At 50.3% G+C, this 19,867-nt stretch overlaps 1 protein-coding gene across 4 annotated transcripts in view; it reads left to right on the top strand.

Annotated features, from left to right (window-relative positions):
• Positions 1–19,867, top strand: part of SYNJ2 (synaptojanin 2) — a 117,699-nt gene that overhangs the window by 53,349 nt on the left and 44,483 nt on the right. For all 4 annotated transcript variants that reach the window (XM_030809897.1, XM_030809898.1, XM_030809900.1 and 1 more), the window contains 2 exons: positions 7,886–7,969; positions 19,724–19,785. In XM_030809897.1, coding sequence (XP_030665757.1) covers positions 7,886–7,969; positions 19,724–19,785 — 146 coding nt within the window. The remainder of the gene's footprint in view (positions 1–7,885; positions 7,970–19,723; positions 19,786–19,867) is intronic.

Raw genomic sequence — 19,867 nt, forward strand, 5'->3', positions numbered from 1 at the left:
CCCTCATAAATTGTATTGCTAGGTATTTTATTCTTCTCACAGCAGTTGTGAATGGGATTGTGTTCCTGATTTGGCTCTCTGCTTGACTGTTGTTGGTGTATTGATTTTGTATCCTGAGACTTTGCTGAAGCTGTTTATCAGGTTAAGGAGCTTTTGGGCTGAGACTATGATGTTTTCTAGATATAGAATCATGTTGTCTGCAAACAGGGATAGTTTGATTCCTCTCTTCCTATTGGGATGCCCTTTATTTCTTTCTCTTGCCTGATTGCCCTGGTCAAAACTTCTAATACTATTAATATGTTAAATAGGAGTGGTGAGAGAGGGCATCCTTGTCCTGTGCTGATTTTCAGCTTTTGCCCATTCAGTATGATGTTGGCTGTGGGTTTGTCATAAATGGCTCTTATTAGTTTGAGGATTGTGGATCTAATCAAACTAAAGAGCTTCTGCACAGCTGAAGAAACTATCAACAGAGTGAACAGACAACCTACAGGATGGGAGAAAATTTTTGCAAACTATGCATCTGACAAAGATCTAACACCCAACATCTATAAGGAACTTAAACAAATTTCCAAGAGAAAAAAAAACATTAAAAGCTGGGCAAAGGACATAAACAGACACTTTTCAAAAGAAGGCATACATGCGGCCAGCAATCGTGGAAAAAAGCTTAACATCACTGATTGTTAGAGAAATGAGAATCAAAACCACAATGAGAGACCCCCTCACACGAGTCAAATGGCTATTATTTGACTTGCATGAATATTATTTGACTTGTGTGAAATGAGATACCTCCTCATACAATAATGGCTATTGTTAAAAAGTCAAAAAAAAATAACAGATGCTGGCAAGATTGCAGAGAAAAAGGAACGCTCATACACTGTTGATGGGAGTGTAAATTAGTTCCACCATTGTGGAAAACAATGTGGTGATTCCTCAGAGACCTATTCACAATAGCAAAGACATGGAATCAACCTGAATGTCCATCAGTGGTAGACTGGATAAAGAAAATGTGGTTTGTATACAGCATGGAATATTATGCAGTCATGAAAAGGGATGAGATCATGTCCTTTCCAGCAATATGGATGCAGCCGGAGGCCATTACCCTAAGCAAACTAAGGCAGGAGCAGAAAACCAAACACTGCATGTTCTTACTTACAAGTGGGAGCTAAATGATGAGAACACCATGGATACAAAGAGGGGAACAACGTACACGGGGGCCTATTAGAGGGTGGAGGATGGAGGGTAGTAGGAGGGAGAGGATCAGGAAAAATAACTAATGGGTGCTACTAGGCTTAATACCTGGGTGACAAAATAACCTGTACGACAAATCCACATGACATGCATTTACCTATATAACAAACCTGCACATGTACCCCTGAACTTAAAATAAAAGTTAAATTTTGAAAAATTTTAAAAAGAGGAGAGGGAGAGAAGCTGTGGCCCCAGTCGGGTGGTTTTCTCTTTTCTGGCTGATGTGTGCATGAGGAGAGTCCCTTCCCTGCCCAACTTCGTTACCACTTGCCTTTTATTTTGAACTTTTATTTAAAATACTGGTTTTGGATTTCAACCAGAATTTTAAGACTTGGGGTCTCATCTATTGCATCTCATCGAGTAAGTCCCTGGGAACCACTGTCCTTTAGCGTCACTGTCCTTCCTAAAACACTGGACATTCTAACACAGAAAATGAAAGCAAACCGCATGAGTTTCCTAGGACTGCCCGTAATAAAGTACCCCAAACTGGGTGGCTGAAAACAACACACTTATTCTCTCCCAGTCCTGGAGACTGGAAGTCTGCAATCCAGGTGTCGGCAGGACTGCTGTCTCTTCAAAGTACCCCAGGACCCTTCCGAGCCCCCCTGACCACCCCGGCTCTTGGTGGCCCCTGGCAAGCATCTCTCCATCTCTGCCTCCGTTTTCATGTGGCCTCCTCTGCCTGTGTCTCTCCAGGACTCCAGGCGTACTGGAGCAGGGACCCACCCTACTCCAGTTGTCCTCATCTTTTTTTTTTTTTTTTTTTTTTTTTTGAGACGGAGTCTTGCTCTGTCGCCCAGGCTGGAGTGCAGTGGCGCAATCTCGGCTCATTGATTGCAAGCTCCGCCTCCTGGGTTCACGCCATTCTTCTGCCTCAGCCTCCCGAGTAGCTGGGACTACAGGTGCCCGCCACCATGCCCGGCTAATTTTTTGTATTTTTAGTAGAGACGGGGTTTCACAATGTTAGCCAGGATGGTCTCGATCTCCTGACCTCGTGATCCGCCCGCCTCGGCCTCCCAAAGTGCTGGGATTACAGGCATGAGCCACCGCGCCCGGCCCAGTTGTCCTCATCTTAACTCATTACTTCTGCAAAGACCCTACTTCCAAATAAGTTCTAAAGTACTGGGAGTTGGGACTTCACCATATGGTTTTTGGAAGGGGCACAGCTCACCCTGGGACGCGGATGCTGGCTCCTGTTAGAGGACTGTGAGAACTCTCGCTGCAATCTTTGCTTTCTCACTTTTACAGACCAGCAAGCCCTGCCACAGACCAGGCTGGGCCTTGGCTCTGGCCACTTTGTGTCGCGTGCCTGCTGACTGGCGCTTGTCTCCTGTGTTGCCAGCTTGCTTGTTAGAGCTCAGAGGCAGGGACCTTGCCCCCACATCTCCTGAATCTCCCACCTCGGGCAGCCTGGCAAGGCCATAGAGATATGAACAGCCTGCCCTTCCAGCTCCTGGGGTACAGCCCGATGCTGTTGACGTTGCCTCCACCTCCCTTCCTTCTCGGGGCTGGGGAGGGATTTCTTGGCTCCCATAAGCCTTTGTGGGCTTCCTAGTGTGTGTGTTTTGTCCTTTTTCGTCCTCTGGGCTAGACAGGGCTGCTCTCCATGAAGTCCCCACCCAACCTTACTCCCAGGAGCAGCAGTGATTGACAGACAGCTGGGCACCACCACCTGCCGCTCACCCACAGATGCAGCAGCTGCGGACGCTGCCCCCGCCCCACCTAGAGAGCATAACTTAACCCATGGTGACTTCGTTAACAAGAGATGCATAGCGGGGCCCCGGGAAGGTGGCCCTACACCCACAGTAGCTCTTGGTTGGGTGCCTATGTTTCAGGCTGTGCTGATGAGCCTGGAGGCACCCACCCGGGCTGGCCCATCCATCGGAGACTCCGGACAGCCTGGCTACCCAGGAAGCGGAGCTGTCACTTCCCAGCGCTGAGTCCAGGGCTGTCCACGTGGGCCTTCAGCAAAGCCTGACTGAACCTGCCAGGTCCCAGGCTCTGCATGCAGGCGGGTGGGCATGGGGGACAGTGGTGGTGTGATGGGGGCGCAGCCGGAGTGGGGCAGGTGAAGCTGGCCCTGGCAGGTGCTGCCGCCCTTCCAGGTGGTACTTCCAATAGGCGGTGTTCAGCTGGTGACCCCACCTCGAGGGCGAGGGGAAGCACAGCAGAGCCAGGGCAGGGAGAAGCATGTGCTGTGCGCAGCCCAGGAAGGAGGGGCATGGAACAGAAAGAAACACAGGTGAACTGGAGGAGCAGAGAGGCTTCATGCTTCCTGCACACATGGGACCAGGGCACAGGCCTGGTGGGGGGTCAGCATTCCTCCAAGCCAAAAAACACAGGTGCGACAGCCCTTTTTCTAAAACATTACGGAGGCAGGAGGAGCAGAGATGGCTGCAGGGAAGTGACTGTTCCCCAAAAGCAAGAAACTCCTGTTGCCTCACTTGTATATGCCAAGGGAACCCCTCGCTTTCTGTCTCTGGAGTCACTGAATATTTTTGTTTATGTCACTTTATAGCAGTACTGATGCTTAGGTTGGTCTAAGTTCATTTTTAAAACACAAAACACATGTTTAAGTGGAATGCACAGTTAGTATGCTCCTGCGAAGCGGCAGCCCCGCTGCCCTCCCTGGCTCCACGGCCACCTGCTGAGGATGGTTCTTCTAGGATGAGTCGGGAGAGTGGAGCAAGGCTCGGCCTGCAGGTCCTTGCGGAGCTCAGGGAAGCAGCCCTGTGAGGATCGGGCTGCGTGGTCTGCAGGGGAACCTGCCTGGGACCCTGTTGAGATTCACCTGTTTCAGGTGCCAGTGATCTGCTGGGATTCTGGAGAGGTCCTTCAGGGGAGCCTGGCACTTCCTACCCCCTTGAGTTTGCAAAGTCACAGCTGAGGGCCTGGGTTGGGACAATGTCATGAGCCCTCCATAAGCTTTGCTTATGGTACAGGAGCAGACTGTCTGGCGCTCCTGGAGACCTTTCACGTGCTCCTGTAGACAGAGTCGGGTAGACTCATTCTGGTAGCACAGCGTGGCCTCCCCCTCCACCTGACATCTGAGGAAGTGGCAGGCTCTGCATCGCGGTGGCCTCGCCCCAGGGTACAGGGAGCAACTTTGAGGAAATTAGTGCTGAGCCTCCAGTAGGAAGGAGGACTGTGCTGGGGAGGCAGGTGAGCCCCTTGTGGTGCCGCCCACAGGTCACACTGGCCTGGGGCCCCTGCAGAGGAAACAGGATCCACCAGCCAGGCCTGCTGGCCATTTGGAAGTGGAGCGTGCACACAGGCGGCTGTGCGGTCATCGTCTGGCAAACAAATGATGGGACCGGACCAGGAGCAGACTGGCTCCCTGTGGTGGGGACTCTTGGCAGGCGGACCGGCTTCTTAGGAATTAATTCTCAGGGAGCCAGAAAAGGGGGGCCCTGTGGCACCCTCTGCTTTTGCTTTGGTTTAACATGTTTCCTAGGAGGAATAATTAGTCTTCTTTCTCCGAGGCAGGCTGTGTGTGTATGCATGGGTTGTATGTGTACAGTGTGTGTGTGTATGTGCATTTATGTGTTGTACATGTTGTGTGTATGTGTCAGGTGCATTGTGCATTTGTGTATACATGTGTGTGGTGTCATGTGCCTTGTGTTTGTTTTTCATGTGTATGTGTGCAGTGTGTGCATTTGTGTGTTGTATACACACATGTGTGGGTTGTGCATTGTTGTGTGTGTGCACGCACAGATGTTGTGTGCATGTGTAGATGGCATCTCAGCCTCCTTGGGAGAAAGCCTTGAGTCTTTTTGGTTCTGCTGAGTCATAGCTGGTGGGTTTGCTCTGCAGTGCTGACTCACCACGCAGAAAAACAAGACCAAAAAGTCCCCTCAGTCTATTAAAAAAAAAAAATGATGTAAGATAAATATTTGCCTATTCAAGATAAGGCCACTGACTCATTCAGGGAGGTTAGGATAACTGCGTGTCCTCCCAGGAATGCAGACTTGGAGATAATTGGTTTGCAGACACTGTATCTGGAAGTAGAAGGTCAGCAGAAAGCCTTTCAGATAGAAGGTATATGCACCCCTGTGAGTTTTCCTGCCTCATCCCTCTCTTTTTATGGCCATTAGGTTTCTGTTCCCACTGCTCTGGAAGCGTCACTCAGGGTCACCCTCTGGCTGCTCAGTCTGGGGTCTAGGCACTGGCCTGGCCTCATCACAGCACTGGCACGAGCCTCCGTCTTTTCCTCCCGTGGCCCCACTGTTCTTCCTGGTCTCCCTCCCACCTCTTGTCTGTTCCTTCTTGAATCCCTCCTTCTTCCCAGGACCCAAGCTCTCTCCGACGCCAGCAGGTGCCCTTGTGCATACTCATAGCATCAGGGCCTCTGGGGAAGAGAAAACAGCTTCGTTTTTTGAGTGGCTACTCTGCGCTGGGACTATGCCCCCTCGTTTACCCCTCACAGCTCATCCCTTCTCTGTGCACAAGGTGACATGAACTTCATGTAGAGAGAGGGAAACTGAGGCTGAAGATGGCTAAGTAATGTGCCCAGGGCCACCCTGCTGGGCAAATGGGGGTTTGCAGAGTGGCAGCCGGGCCCAGCTTGTGATAATACCAGAGCCCACTTTCTCTCCTGCTTCCACCCTCTGTCCTGCCTCCCCACCCCAAGAGCCCTCTGTCAAAATGACATCTGTGAGGTAAGACATCACTTCTTCCATTGGTGTTAAAAGTTGTTCGCCCAGAAACGTATCACTTGCATTTGACCGTCAAGTTATGCCCATCACCTTGGGAACAAAGAAGGCAGTCTTGATGATAGGACGGGGTGCAGATGTCGCCTGCTTCCCTGTGGAGGACGGGGTGGAGAACTTTGGAGCTCCTTTCTTCTTGCTCCAGTGTGGGCAGGGAGGGGCATACAGAGCACCGATGGCCCTCGGTGTTTTCAGAAGCTGGTTCTGGGCAATTCTCAGCTTGGGAGGAGCCTGATCTGATGCTGGAAGTGGCGTTGTTAGTGCATGGTAGTCAGAGCGAAGGGAGACATTCTTCAGCATAAATAGATCGTGGACATTGGTTTTTGTTGTTGTTTGGTGTTTTTTTGATCTCGCTCTGTTGCCCCAGCTGGAGTATCGTGGTGCAATCATAGCTCACTGCAGCCTCGTCCTCCTGAGCTCAGATGATCTTCTTGCCTCAGCCTCCCAAGTAGCTGGGACTACAGGTATATGCCACCATATCCGGCTAACTTATTAAAAATTGTTTTGATAGAGATGGGGGTCTCACTTTATTACCCAAGCTGGTCTCGAACTTTTGGGCTCAAGCCTGCCTCCCATCTTGGCCTCCCAAAGTGGTGGGACTGTAGGCGTGGGCCACTGCGCCCGGCCTGGATATTGTTAAACATTGTCTTTACATACAAATGTTGGCTTCTTTTCCAGGAACCTGGGCCTATGCAGGGCACACATGCCAGTCAGTTTTATGTACCTAATTTCATGGCAGCCAACTATGTCTGTAGCTGTTCAAGCAACCTGCTGTTTTATTCTGTTTTGTTCGTAGAAGAATGGAGTGGAACAGCTTTGCTGGTACTCAATACCTGGAAACGGGCGGCATGTTCTTAACACACGCTTTTTTCCTTTGGAGATTAAAGGATAGAATTCCGGTTTGACAATATAGATGCCAGGCTCCTGTAATTCCTGTGGTCCAGGGAAACAGTGGCTCTAATTTTCAGGTCCTCCACTGCAGAATGACTCATTCCTGTGTGATCTGAGCGTGATCTCGCCGGGATGGGAAGCTGCCCTGTAAGGGAGGAGGCCGGTGAGGAACGGAAAGGACCACAGCAGCGCCCGGGCCGCCCTGCCAGGCCAGGCTAGAGTTGCGCAGATAAAGGCCCCGCATCTGATAAGTGTCGCCGCCTGCCCCTGCTGGCGCTCAGGATCGTACTTCTTGTCCTTTTAAAACTCCCTTGCACTCCAGCGTCATTGGAGGCCTGCAGGCACACTCTGAAATAGCTGTACGTGTGGGTGGGGAGGAGATAGATGTCTTAAAGTGTAAGGATCATTTGTTTCTCTGCAGGTGCTGTCACACTGGAAGCTTGTGGAAACCGTGTTGTGTGTGTTAACTGAGTGGTGTGTTTAAGAACACAGTGGGGCAGGGCCAGGACCAAGTACAAGGTCAGGTTGAGTCTTGTATTGTCAAGTACAAGACTGGCTAGCACTGTCAGTGAGGTCTTTTGGCTATCACTAGTGCATTTTATTTCATTCAGTCCTTTTTTCATAGCTCTCTGCTGCTTAGCTATTTGCCAAGGTAAAAACAGAGGGCTCTAAGGAAGGTTACATTCCAGAGCACACTGACTTCTATTCATACAGGGGGTGGCGGAAGGCTGTTCCTGGGATTTTCAGGGTGGTGATAAGATTGTGCCCTAGAAGTGTGAATTCCCGGAGACCCTGGAAGGCCCCAACCCCCAGCAGACCCCCTCCTCAGAGGCTGGTCGACAGCCAGCATGCCCACCCAGCATCTGGCCAGAGGTCAGGGCGCATCACCGGATCGGGGAGCAGAGGACACCGGAGTCCACCGTCCGCCCTTCATTCTGGCTGGTGTCGGGTCACAGGCGGCCGGATCCCGTTACCCAGCCCAGGACATTCGGTTTCATTGAAGAATACCTTTCCCTTTCTGTTTCCTTGTGCCGCAGACGATTTACATGGACGATGGAGTGTCATCTTTTGTCCAGATCAGAGGCTCCGTTCCACTGTTCTGGGAGCAGCCAGGGCTTCAGGTAGGTCATGGAAAAACTTAAATGTCCCCTTGTGATGTTGTCTGCCCTGCCCTTCCCTCCAGCAGCTGGGGAAGATTTCTTTTAACATGTTCGTTTCATGGCATAGTTTCCAGTCTTTTTCCTCAGCCCTGTTGTGTTGAGCTGAGCTGTCAAAGTGTGCACACGTGTGTGTGTGTGTGCATGCACACGCGTGTGCATGTGCATGCGTGCGTGTGTGTAGAAAACACAGACACCACTTTGTTGTTTCTGGTCGGCAAGGATGCTGTGTGAAGCCGCTGACTCGGGAACGGTGCTGCGGTGCCTGCTGAGTGGGTGCCGCGAAGTGAGCTCGGATAGCACTGCCTGAGGTTAGACCCTGAGTTCCGCGTACTGAGCGTGTTTCTGAGACCCGTGACTCTCGTAGAGGGCTTCAGGAAGGCTCTGTGGCTGCATAGGTCTGGCACCCGGTGCTGCCTGTTGTGGGGCCACGTGAGACTTCCACAGCTTTCCCGTGATTTCTAAAAATACCCCTTGCCGTCCGAAGCAGGGCTCTGGTCAGTGCCAGAGAGATTTGGCATTCTTTCTCCTGGGAAGAGCACAGGGTGGGGACACATTCCAAGAATACATTTGTCAGCAGTGGAATGACACGCTGCCTCCTTTGCCAGGGTCTCTAACAAGGTGGGTTATGGGCTGAGTGGACTGGAGGGGCCTCCCCACTAATCCCCAGGCTTTCTCCCTGTTCCGAGGGGACGTGGGTGCCTTCAGAAAGCCTCTCGGCCAGGGGCTTTGTCGCCTCTCGGCTCTTCTTACCAACAGCTCTCATGTGACTGCATTTGGGTTGCCAGCCAGTGGCTAGCAGGGCGCAGAGTGCCATCTGCCAGGTTCTAGGGGGTGTCTGACAGTGCTGGACTCAGGGTCCCCAGTCTTGGGTTCAGCTTCTTAGCCTGGTCCTTGACTTGACCCTGTGCCAGGAGCAGGTGAGTCACTTGTCCCCATGGCTGTCAGCACGCTGCAGTGACAGCATTGGTGAAGTACTGGGTCAGCCTGGGCAGTGAGATGGATGAATGGAGGTCTCGTTTAGGCTCCATGCTCTGGTAGGGAGAAAAGGCTTGATTAACAGTCAGTCTTTCCGCTAGAAAGAGCTTGCCACACTGCATGAGATAACTGATGGCCTCCAGAGAAATGCTCCTAAGGACAGCTGTGACACAGAAATTCCTCCAGAGGGCTGCCCAAAGGAGGTTTTTGGAAAAACAGCTTTATTGCAGTATCACTCACACACCCATTTAAAGCCAACAACTTCGTGCTTTTACTGCATTTACAGTGTTTGTAACCACCGCTGTTATCTAATCTTAGAACACTTTGATCACTGCTGAAAAACTTTGTCCCCATTAGTGGTCTCTCCCATCCCCTCCAAGTCTCCCCTCAGGCCAACTCAACTGTTCATCTACTGTCTTTATCTATAGATTTCCCATTCCAGACATTCCAAAAGAGTTTTTGAAACCTGATTTTCTTTAAATATGGAGTTTTCCTTTGGAAACTTCTCGAGCTCTATTCAGGAGAATGAAAGAATTGCTCGAATGAGTGTGGCACAAAAAGGAGACAGGGAGACCATGTTGTGTTTCATGTAAAGTTTGTAAGAAATCCAAAAATTAGGGGAATGGTCATGATGGATTCTTAGAATTTGGGAAGGACCCTTTAGAATTCATTCTTCCCACCCTCTGACTCTCAGTTCAGGAGTCCTCCTTTTTTTTTTTTTTTTTTTTTTAAATTTTTGAGATGGAGTCTCATTCTGTCGCCCAGGCAGGAGTGCAGTGGTGCAATCTCGGCTCACTGCAACATCCGCCCCCCGAGTTCAAGCCGCTCTCCTGCCTCAGCCTCCCAAGTAGCTGGGACTACAGGTGCCCACTACCACACCCAGCTAATTTTGTTGTATTTTTTAGTAGAGATGGGGTTTCACTGTGTTAGCCAGGCTGGTCTCGTACTCCTGACCTCAGGTGATCCACCCGCCTAAGCCTCCTAAAGTGCTGGGATTATAGGCGTGAGCCACCGCACCTGGCCAGTTCAGGGATCCTTCTTCTAGGACCTCCAAAGGGTTGTCCTCCAGGCCACAACTGGGGATGGTTCAACTCTTGGTGAATTCCTCCCGTATTGCACCGCTGAGTCTCACTCTAGAGTGTTTCGGGGTGCGCAGGAGTAAGTCTGATTCTTCTCCGTGTGACTCACCCTCAGCCCTTGGAGGGAGTCTTCTGGTTCCCTCTTCTTCTTCTTGTCTTCTCTAAGGCCTCCCAACTCCTTTGGCCACCTTCCCTCCTGTTTCTAAGACTCTCAATGTTCTCATCTCCCTCGTCTAAAAAACGACACTCCTTTTTGGGATTTCGTTTTGGTCTCACCTTGACCTTTGTTCTGCATCAGATGTAGCCTGACCCACCATGGGATGACTGTGCCTTGGTCTGTCAGGGGCCAGGAGCAGTGGACCCCGAGGTCTCAGCTTTTTGGCAGCTGTTTCACCCTCTTAAATTCCTAACACTTGTGCTGCACCAAAGCCTCCATGGTTTCTTCTTTTTGTTTTTTGTTTTGTTTTGTTTTTGAGATGAAGTCTTGCTCTGTCACCCAGGCTGGAGTGCAATGGCATGACCTCGGCTCACTGCAACCTCCACCTCCTGGGTTCAAGCGATTCTCCTGCCTCAGCCTCACAAGTAGCCGGGGTTACAGGCACCTGCCACCACACCTGGCTAATTTTTTTTTGTATTTTTAGTAGAGACAGGGTTTCATCACATTGGCCAGGCTGGTTTTGAACTTCTGACCTCAAGTGATCTGCCTGCTTTGGCCTCCCAAAGTGCTAGGATTACAGGCGTGAGCCATCGTGCCCGGCCTCCATGATTTCTTCAAAACAAGCTTCAGAAGGCTTTAGTGTTCCTTAATCTTATTAAGGATTTGCTAACCTTTGGGCCTAATACCTATGTTTAGCCTCTAAACACCACTCATCATCAAAGAGAGATGAAGTCATTTTCAGAGGAGGCCGGGAGGGCAGCGGGAAGTGGTGGTCTGCCATCACCGGCTTCAACTGTCAGTATCAAGCCTAAGGCTGCTTCTAGTTATTTTTCTCCACTTTGAACTTTTTCTCTTCCTTCTGCACTTAGGTTAGATGAAAAGTGCAAAGATTTTGGCGTGAGTAGCTTGAGTATTAAGCTGCAATGCTGTCCCTCCTTGACAGCTGCCATTGGAAACCCAGGAGCCCGGCAGGATGGGCTGGGGTTGGGTAGAGAGTCATGGATGAGGATTTGTCTGTGGGTTTTCCCAGGAATAATACCTTCGGTACTTCCTGACTCCATTTCTGGCAGCTGTATACCTTTAATAAATTTCATTGTTACTGTGTAAATGGGTTGTGCAGTTTATAAATAGCCACATTGAAATTTTACCCTTAAAGCAAATTGCTCCCTGGTCTAGCTAGTTCGAGAATCTATTTATGATCTGTGTCTGTGGTTGACAATGTTGCTCCCCTGGTCATTGTAGAAGCTTCCTCCCCCTCATATGCCTGTACAGACACGTGCCTTGCCAAGGTGAGTTCAGTCTGTCCTTTGAAGTTTCCTGCAACTGAACCAAATGGAGGAGGATGCCGAGTAGAGCAGACCCCTCTTGCCCTAACTTCACCTCTTCCCTGCCAGAAACCATTCGCCAAGTTTATGGAGTCGTGGCGCTGGATGGGCATGTTTGTGTGTTTTTACCTTTCTTTTTTTCAAAAAGGACATGAGATGGCTTGTAGTATAACCGTTTCAAAAATAAGTGAAGAGGTCCAGATGAAGGGAAAGAGTCGAATCGGCACCCACGGTGCATGCCGTGGGTCTCGTGTGCATGGGAAGGAAACTGACGCTTGTTCCAAGCTTCCCCGTAGCTACCATAGAAAGAACCACGGTCACAGCCAGTTTATGACAGTGACTCAGAGCACGAGCTTTGAAGCTATGCAGACCTGGGCTCAAATTCAAACTCTGGCTCCCCCGCTTCATAACCATGTGTGTTTGAGAGGCTCTTACCTGTGCCAAGCCTTAGTTTACTTTTCTGTAAAATGGGGCTAACAATATCTACCTTACAGGGTTCTAGAGAGGATTAAAGAGCATAATATAGGAATTTGGCTGGGCGTGGGGACTCACGCCTGTAATCCCAGCAATTTGGGAGGCCGAGGTGGACGGATCACTTGAGGTCAGGAGTTTAAGACAAGCCTGGCCAACATGGTGAAATCCCATCCCCACTAAAAATGTAAACATTAGCCAGGCATGGTGGCAGATTCCTGTAATCCCAGTTATTCAGGAGGCTGAGGCAGGAGAATCACTTGAACCTGGGAGGCGGAGTTTGCAGTGAGCCAAGATCGTGCCACCGCACTCCAGCCTGGTCAACAGAGTGCGACTCTGTCAAAAAAAAAAAAAAAAAAATTAACACAGTATCTAGAACCTAAAAAGTACTCAAAATGACAGCTGCTATTGATACTAATAGAAACAAATGATAACACCCAGGAGATAAAACCACTGGTGGCATCCGGAGAAGCGTGGCTCTTGGTGTCCTGAGCACTGAATGAGAGTTTCCTCCTGTCTTCGCAGGGACAGGGACACCGTGAGATGTAGTGACACGAAGACCGCTTCCTGGTCAGTCTTATCTCTCATCCCTCATAGACTCATGGTAAATCGGTAACCCCAGATGAAGCCATTTATTCATCCCAAACATTCACTGAGCATCTGCCAGGTGTAGGGGGCACCAGGGATCAGATACAGTCCCTGCCTTAGGGAGCATGGGGCAGGACATGGCAGTGTTGTGTGGATAGAGCCATGCTGGAGGAAGGGAGAGGCCCCGGGGGCAGCTCTCCCAGGCTGAGGGTGTGGGGTGGGCTGCCCAAGGGTCCAGACTGGGGAGGGGTGAGGAAGAAGCACTCGGGCAAGGAAGGCAGCCCTTGCACAGGGAACAGTGGGTGCAGGTGTTGTAACCCTTGGGATCACAGCGATCCAGGGAGTGTCACTGGGTAGCTTCTTGAAGTCCTGGGCATGAAGGGAACGGGAGGACAGATAGGAGAGGTGAGCAGGGCTGGGTCAAGGGCCTGTGGATGCTACACTGAGGAGTTTGCATCCCATACCAGCAGCTACGCGAGCAGTACTCCCCAACCTTGCTGCACAGAAGACTCCGCTGGGGAGCTTGAAAAATCCTGATACCCAGGTTGACACCATACACATTAAGTCACACTATCTGGGGCCGGGAGCCAGGCAGCCATCCTTTTTGAAGACCCATGGGTGACTCCAGTGTGCAGGAAAGTACGGGAGCCACTCGGTGCTGTGCTGGCAAGCCAGCTTTATTGGGGTCAGACTGGGTGCAGGGAGCTTTGGTTTGTAGTATTTGTCCATTGCTGTGGTGTAAATTCTCCCATCGTGGCCACTTTCAACCTACAGCTCCGCATCACTGTGCTCAGAGTTGGGAGCACCTGGGTGTGCCGTCGGCTTGCAAGCCTGCAGGACTGGCTCCAGCACACACTGGACACTGCTGAAGGGCTGCAAGAGGTGGAGACATGATTAGACAGAAGTCTAGGAAGTGTTCATTTGGAGGGGAAGGACACCAGATGGGAGGCCGTTGAGCTGAGATTTTTGGGTAGCCTTAAGTCGGGTAGGAGTGGTGGGGTGCAGGGGAGAGGCATGGAGGTGCTATCTGTGATCCTCGGGCCTCTTGAGTGCTGATCGAGACTCTGCTGTGACTCCCACAGCCAGGAGTTCTCCAGACCCCGACTATCCTCATGGCTGTCTCCCTAACCTCAGTCTCTGGTCTATAGGATTGAACTAATGACTGTAGGGGCCAGATAAGAGTAGCTGGCCCTTTGCCCAGAAGGGAGGAGGATGGGGTGGAGGAAAAGGGAAGCTACAAAATGCAGTGACAGCGGTGGACCCTGCCCCCAGCTGCAGCTCGTGCCTGTGGCTTCTGATACTCAGTGACCTCAGGACTAGGTGATGCCAGAGAAGGTGGACGCTGGTCAGTGTCAGAGTGGGACAGAGGGGAGGAAGGATATGAGGCCCAAGGAACCCAGACAAAAGGGATGCACGGATTGATGGAGGAAGGGCGAGCTCCGGAGAGAACGTGAGGCCCAGCTCCCCTCCACTTTTGCCCAAGGCCTCGCTGTGTTGCCTTTCTACCTGCTTAAAAGAAGCAGCTTAGGGTCATGACTCAGGGAGAAGCAGTTAGACAAGTCCAGTAATACAACTTGTTTAGGGGATGGAGGGACCCAGCCTGAGGCCCTGAGCCCAAGGAAGCAGCTGTGGCAAGCTGAGCCTGGTCACGGTGTCCCTGAGGCTCTGCAGGTATGGACATGCCTCTGCTGGTATGCATGCAGCTCTGCAGGTGGGGACACAGTTCTGCAGGTGGGGACACAGTTCTGCAGGTGTGGACATGGCTCTGCAGGTGGGGACATGGCTCTGCAGGTGGGGACATGGCTCTGCAGGTGTGCATGCGGCTCTGCAGGTGGGGACACAGCTCTGCAGGTGTGCATGCAGCTCTGCAGGTGTGCACATGGCCCCTGGAGCTGTCTTCCCTGCTGTACCTTCTACCCTTTCATGGGCATTTGCAACCTGAGCCAAAAGGGAACATAACAAGTCCAGAAATAAGTCAAAACCAGAGCCACTCAAACTTCAGTGTGTGTGCATAGGAATCTCCTGGAGGGCTTGTTAAAATACAGATTCCTGGCCCCACCCCTGGAGAGTCTGGCTCAGCAGATCTGGGGTGGGCCCAGGACTTTGCATTTCTAACAAGCACCCAGAGGAAGTCCAACGACCACACTTTGAGAACCACTGGTCTAGACTTACAGATCCTTTCTGCCTATTCCTTGCTCTGGTCATTCACCCGGGGGTGGTGCTCCCGACTTCTCAGTACTCTGAGGTAGAAAGGTTTGTTGTCAGCAGTGAAATTGGACTAGCCACTGCAGGGGATATTGACCATGCCTGTGACAGTTGGGCCCAGCCCTGTCCACACAGGATGGTTGTCTAAGCCCAGGATGAAAGACAAGCCTGAGGCCTCAGAAAAGATGTGCTGCAGCCTCTGTCCGGGCTGTGCCTTCTGCTGTGGGCAGCTGATTCCAGGGCGTGCCATCTGCTTGCCACATTCCCTGAATCCTCACTGATGTGGTTGAGGGGACCCCATCAAAGGCAGGTGCCTCATTTCACCCTGCTTTGCTGCCTGCTCCCTGGACTCAAGGGCATAGTTTCTGTCAAATCAATTTGCACTTATGCAGACTTGTTAGAAACTTTGATGTGCTTCTGGGTCTTTCCATGGGGATCCTGGTTAGCTGTCATCACCCAGGGCAGGGGATTCAGCGTCTCCCATCCCTTTCCTTCCTTTCCACGATACCCAATGGCATTTGACTCGGAGGGCGCACAGTAACTGAGGAATGGACTGCTGACTGATAATGCAGTTTATATGTTAACAGGGGAGCTATAGAGCCTGGGGATTGGACCCTGCTAGGTCCAGTCATCTGTGCGACAGTTTCTACCTAATTAAAAGAAGAGGCTTTGGGTTATGACTTAGGGAGAGACAGTTAGACATGTCCAGTAATAGAACTTGTCATGATGGAGAGCCAGGCTCCTCAGCCCTGGCCTGCCAAGCTTGTATTCTCTTCTTACTGTGCTCCCGTGGGAATGATCCTATAAACAGCTGCCGCTCATCCCTGAAGCCAGGGGAGATTTCTTGTGATGACTGACAGATGACACAGAGCAGGTAGCCCCTCTCTTGGGTTTTAGACCTTGGTGACCTCTCAGAGGGTGGCTGAGGGGTACACAGACTCACCGACTTCCCGCAGGGTGCAGGATGGAGCAGGCCTCTCGGTAGTGCGGCCATGAAAGTTTTCAAATTCTCTGAGATTTCGTCGGCCAGGTATTGACGGCCATGGGGATAAAGGACAGAGGCAACACAGGCAGCAAAAAACAAACAAACAAACAAACAAAAAAACCCACAGGTTTGGGGTGAGCCTTTCTTAGGAGCTCCATTAGCCAACAGCCAAGATGCCTCATTTTGCACTCACTTCACTTGTGACCAAAGTGTCTTAGGACCAAAAGGGATTTGGGACTTTGTTGAACTGTTTATGTAAAAAAAACCTGGCCGGGCACAATGGCTCAAGCCTGTAATCTCAGTACTTTGAGAGGCCGAGGTGGGTGGATCACTTGAGCCCGAGAGTTCAAGACCAATGTGGACAACATGGCAAAACCCCATCTCTACAAAAAATTCAAAAAAAAAAAAAAAAAAAAAAAGCCAGGTGTTGTGGTGTGCACTTCTAGTCCCAGCAACTTGGAAGTCTGAGGTGGGAGGATCACTTGAACCTGGGAGGTTGAGGCTGCAGTGAGCCGTGATTGCACCACTGCACTCCAGCCTGGGCAACAGAGTAAGACCCTATCTCAAAGAAAAAAAAAAAAAAAAAAAAAGAAGAAAAGGAAACCTTCTCCGAGGAATCTCTGAATCTATTGCTGAGAAACCAGTTCTCTAGATGGGTGCTTTTCTTGAGTCTGAGATGGGGCAGTTGTGTCACCTGTAGTGTTGAGTTATACAATGATACATGAAGCATGATAATAGCTGCATCTCATAACATAGATAAATCTGATGACACTACTTTTACAACACTCAAACAGAAGCAAAACTAAAGAGTGCATTTTTAACAACTTATTCTTGAAATAATTTGACCTACAGAAAAAATTTAAGAACAAGAGGGAGCTCCCATATGTCCTTCACCCAGATTCACTGAATTTTAACCTTTTGCCACACACATGTTATTATTTTTTGAACCGTTTGAGAGTAGGTTGCATATATCATGTTGGTGTTAGTCCATTTGCCTTGCTGTAAAGGAATACCTGAGGCTGGGTAATTTATAAAGGAAAGAGGTTTATTTGGCTCATGGTAATGCAGGCTAAACAGGAAGCATGGGGCCAGCATCTGCTTCTGGGGAAGGCCTCAGGGAGCTTACAGTCATAATGGAAGAGGAAGGGGAACCAATGTGTCATATGATGAGGGAGGGAGCAAGGAGAGGGAGGTTGCAGGTTCCTTTAAACAACCAGCTCTCCTGTGAACCAGCAAGAACTCATTCATTACCATGGGGTTGTCACCAAGCTATTCATGAGGGATCCGCCCTATATGATCCAAATACCTCCCACCAGGCCCCACCTCCAACACTGGAGGTCACATTTTAATGTGAGATTTGGAAGGGACACACATCCAAACCATGTCAGTGTCTCTTTACTTAAGTGCAAAATATACTCTCCTACATCACCAAAGTATAGGTACACATTTGGGAAATTTAACATTGACTAAGTACTTCAAGCTCTTCTGCAGGCAATATTCCAAATTGATCACTTGTCTTAATGATGTCCTTTGAAGCACCTTTTCCCCCCTTGAGTCCAGCATCACATACTGCATTTTGTGGTCATGCCTCTAGTCTTTAATCTGCATCTGTTCCTCGGCTTTCTGTCTTTCAAAACATTGATGTTTTTGGAGAATGCAAGCCTTCTTTTCCATAAAGTTGAGGGTCTCTACCTTTAGGTTTTCCTAGTGTTTCATTATAATCACATTCAGTGTATGGCTCCCTGGCCAGAATGCTACCTACATGATGCTGTATCCTTCTCAGGGTACCAGATCTGGAGGCACACGGTGTCCATCTGCCCCTCATTAGTGATGTTAATTTTGGTCACCCAGTCAAGGTGCTATTCAGTTTCTCCACTTACGGTTAAAATATGTTTTCCCTTTCAACTAATCGGCATCTATGGGAGACACTTTGAGACCATGCTAGTATCCTGCCTCTTACTAAACTTTACCTTAAGATTTATCATCAACAGATAACTTTTGCTGAACAATTATTTACTATGACAGTTGTAAAATGATTATTTTTAAATGATTTCCTCCAAATTTATCTCTTGGTATTCTACTATAGAGTCTTCTCTCGTTCCCCATTCACCCACCTACACACCCACCCACCTGCACACTGATTCATCCATCTGTCACCCATTAACCCATCCATTCATCCACCCATCCACCCACCCATCTACTCATCCACCTGTTTATCCACCCATCCACCTATCCACCTACTTGTCTACCCACCATCCACCCATCCCTCTATCCAGCCAGTGATCCATCCATCCATCCAGTCATCCACCCATCCAGCCATCCAGCGGTCCAGCCATCAATCCACCCAGCCATCCACCCATCCATGCACCCACCCATCCACCCACCCAGTCATCCACTTACCTATCCATCTTTCATCTACACATTCACCCACCCATCCATCCATCCATCCATCCTCACATTCACCTGTCCATCCATCCACCTACCTATCCATCTACTGATGCATCCACTCATCCATCCATCCACCCACCCATCCTGTTATCCACCTTTCTATCCATCCATCCACCCACCCATCCATCCATCCATCCATCCCCATTCACCCATCCATCTATCCAGTCACCCATCTATTCACCCATCCATCCATCCCCCCATTCATCCATCCACCCATTATCCATCCATTCAGCCATCTACCCATTCACTCACCCGTTCATCTATTCATCCATCTATCCATCCACTCACCCACCCACCTACCCATCCACCCACCTACCCATCCACCCATCCATCCATCCACTCAGCTATCCACCCACCCACCCACCCACCCACCCACCCAACCATCCACCCACCCACCCACCCAACCATCCACCCACCCACCCAACCATCCACCCACCCATCCATCCACCCACCCATCCATCCACCCACCCACCCACCCACCCATCCACCCACCCACCCTCCCATCCATCCACCCACCCACCCTCCCATCCATCCACCCACCCTCCCATCCATCCACCCACCCTCCCATCCATCCACCCACCCTCCCATCCATCCACCCACCCTCCCATCCATCCACCCACCCACCCATCCATCCACCCACCCATCCATCCATCCATCCACTCAGCTATTCATCCACCCACCCACCCAGCTATTCATCCACCCACCCACCCATCCACTCAGCTATTCCTCCATCCATCCATCCACTCAGCTATTCATTCATCCATCCATCCATTCACCCACCCATCCACCCAGCTATTCATCCATCCATCCATCCATTCATCCATCTATTCACCCATCTAGTTATCATCAGTATAGATTCATGAATTTCTATTTTATTCATCAGGTTAAAATCCATTACTGTCCTCATATAGTTTGATGTTCAAATTGTCCGAGATTTGGTCAGCGAAAGCCCCTTTAAGCTGGCTCCAGCGACAATATGTATTTTAAATGTATTTTTTAAAACTAAGTTGAGTATTAAATAAATAGTTCTATTAATAATAAGGCAAATTTGATCATTAGGATGACTCAGATTTTAGGGGGAAATTGGTGTCCCTGAAGGCATAAAGGAGGCTGAGAAGCAGTTTCTGTCTCCACAGTTGGCTTCACTGACCTCTGTGCTGTCAGAGAGCTTAGGATCTGACATCTGCCTCATCATCTTACCCTGGATCTGCTGTCTGTGGAAGAATTGCAGCAGACATGGTCATGTTGCAGTTAGGACTGGGCAGCAGCAAAGCCAGACTCGAGGCACCTAGGCCTGAGTTTGGAGCACTGTTAGCTGAATCCAGAAAGCTCAGCCTTCCTGAGCCCTGAAGAGGCCACAGAGGTGGCCTAGTGGGTGCCACATGCAGCCTGGCTGGCAGCAAGAAGGAGAATGGGAAAAACCAGGGCCTCCTTGGTTTGCAGAGCAGGAAGAATCACTATTGTTACTTCTCTTTGCTCTAGGTTGGCTCCCATCATCTGAGACTCCACAGAGGCCTGGAAGCCAACGCCCCTGCTTTCGACAGGTAGGGATTGTCTGACACTATCCAAGCCTGTCATTGTCATCCTTAGACATCGTCCTCCCATCAGACGCAAGGGAGAGGGTGC

This window comes from Nomascus leucogenys, chromosome 3 (assembly GCF_006542625.1).
Source record: "Nomascus leucogenys isolate Asia chromosome 3, Asia_NLE_v1, whole genome shotgun sequence".
Lineage (NCBI taxonomy): Eukaryota > Metazoa > Chordata > Mammalia > Primates > Hylobatidae > Nomascus > Nomascus leucogenys.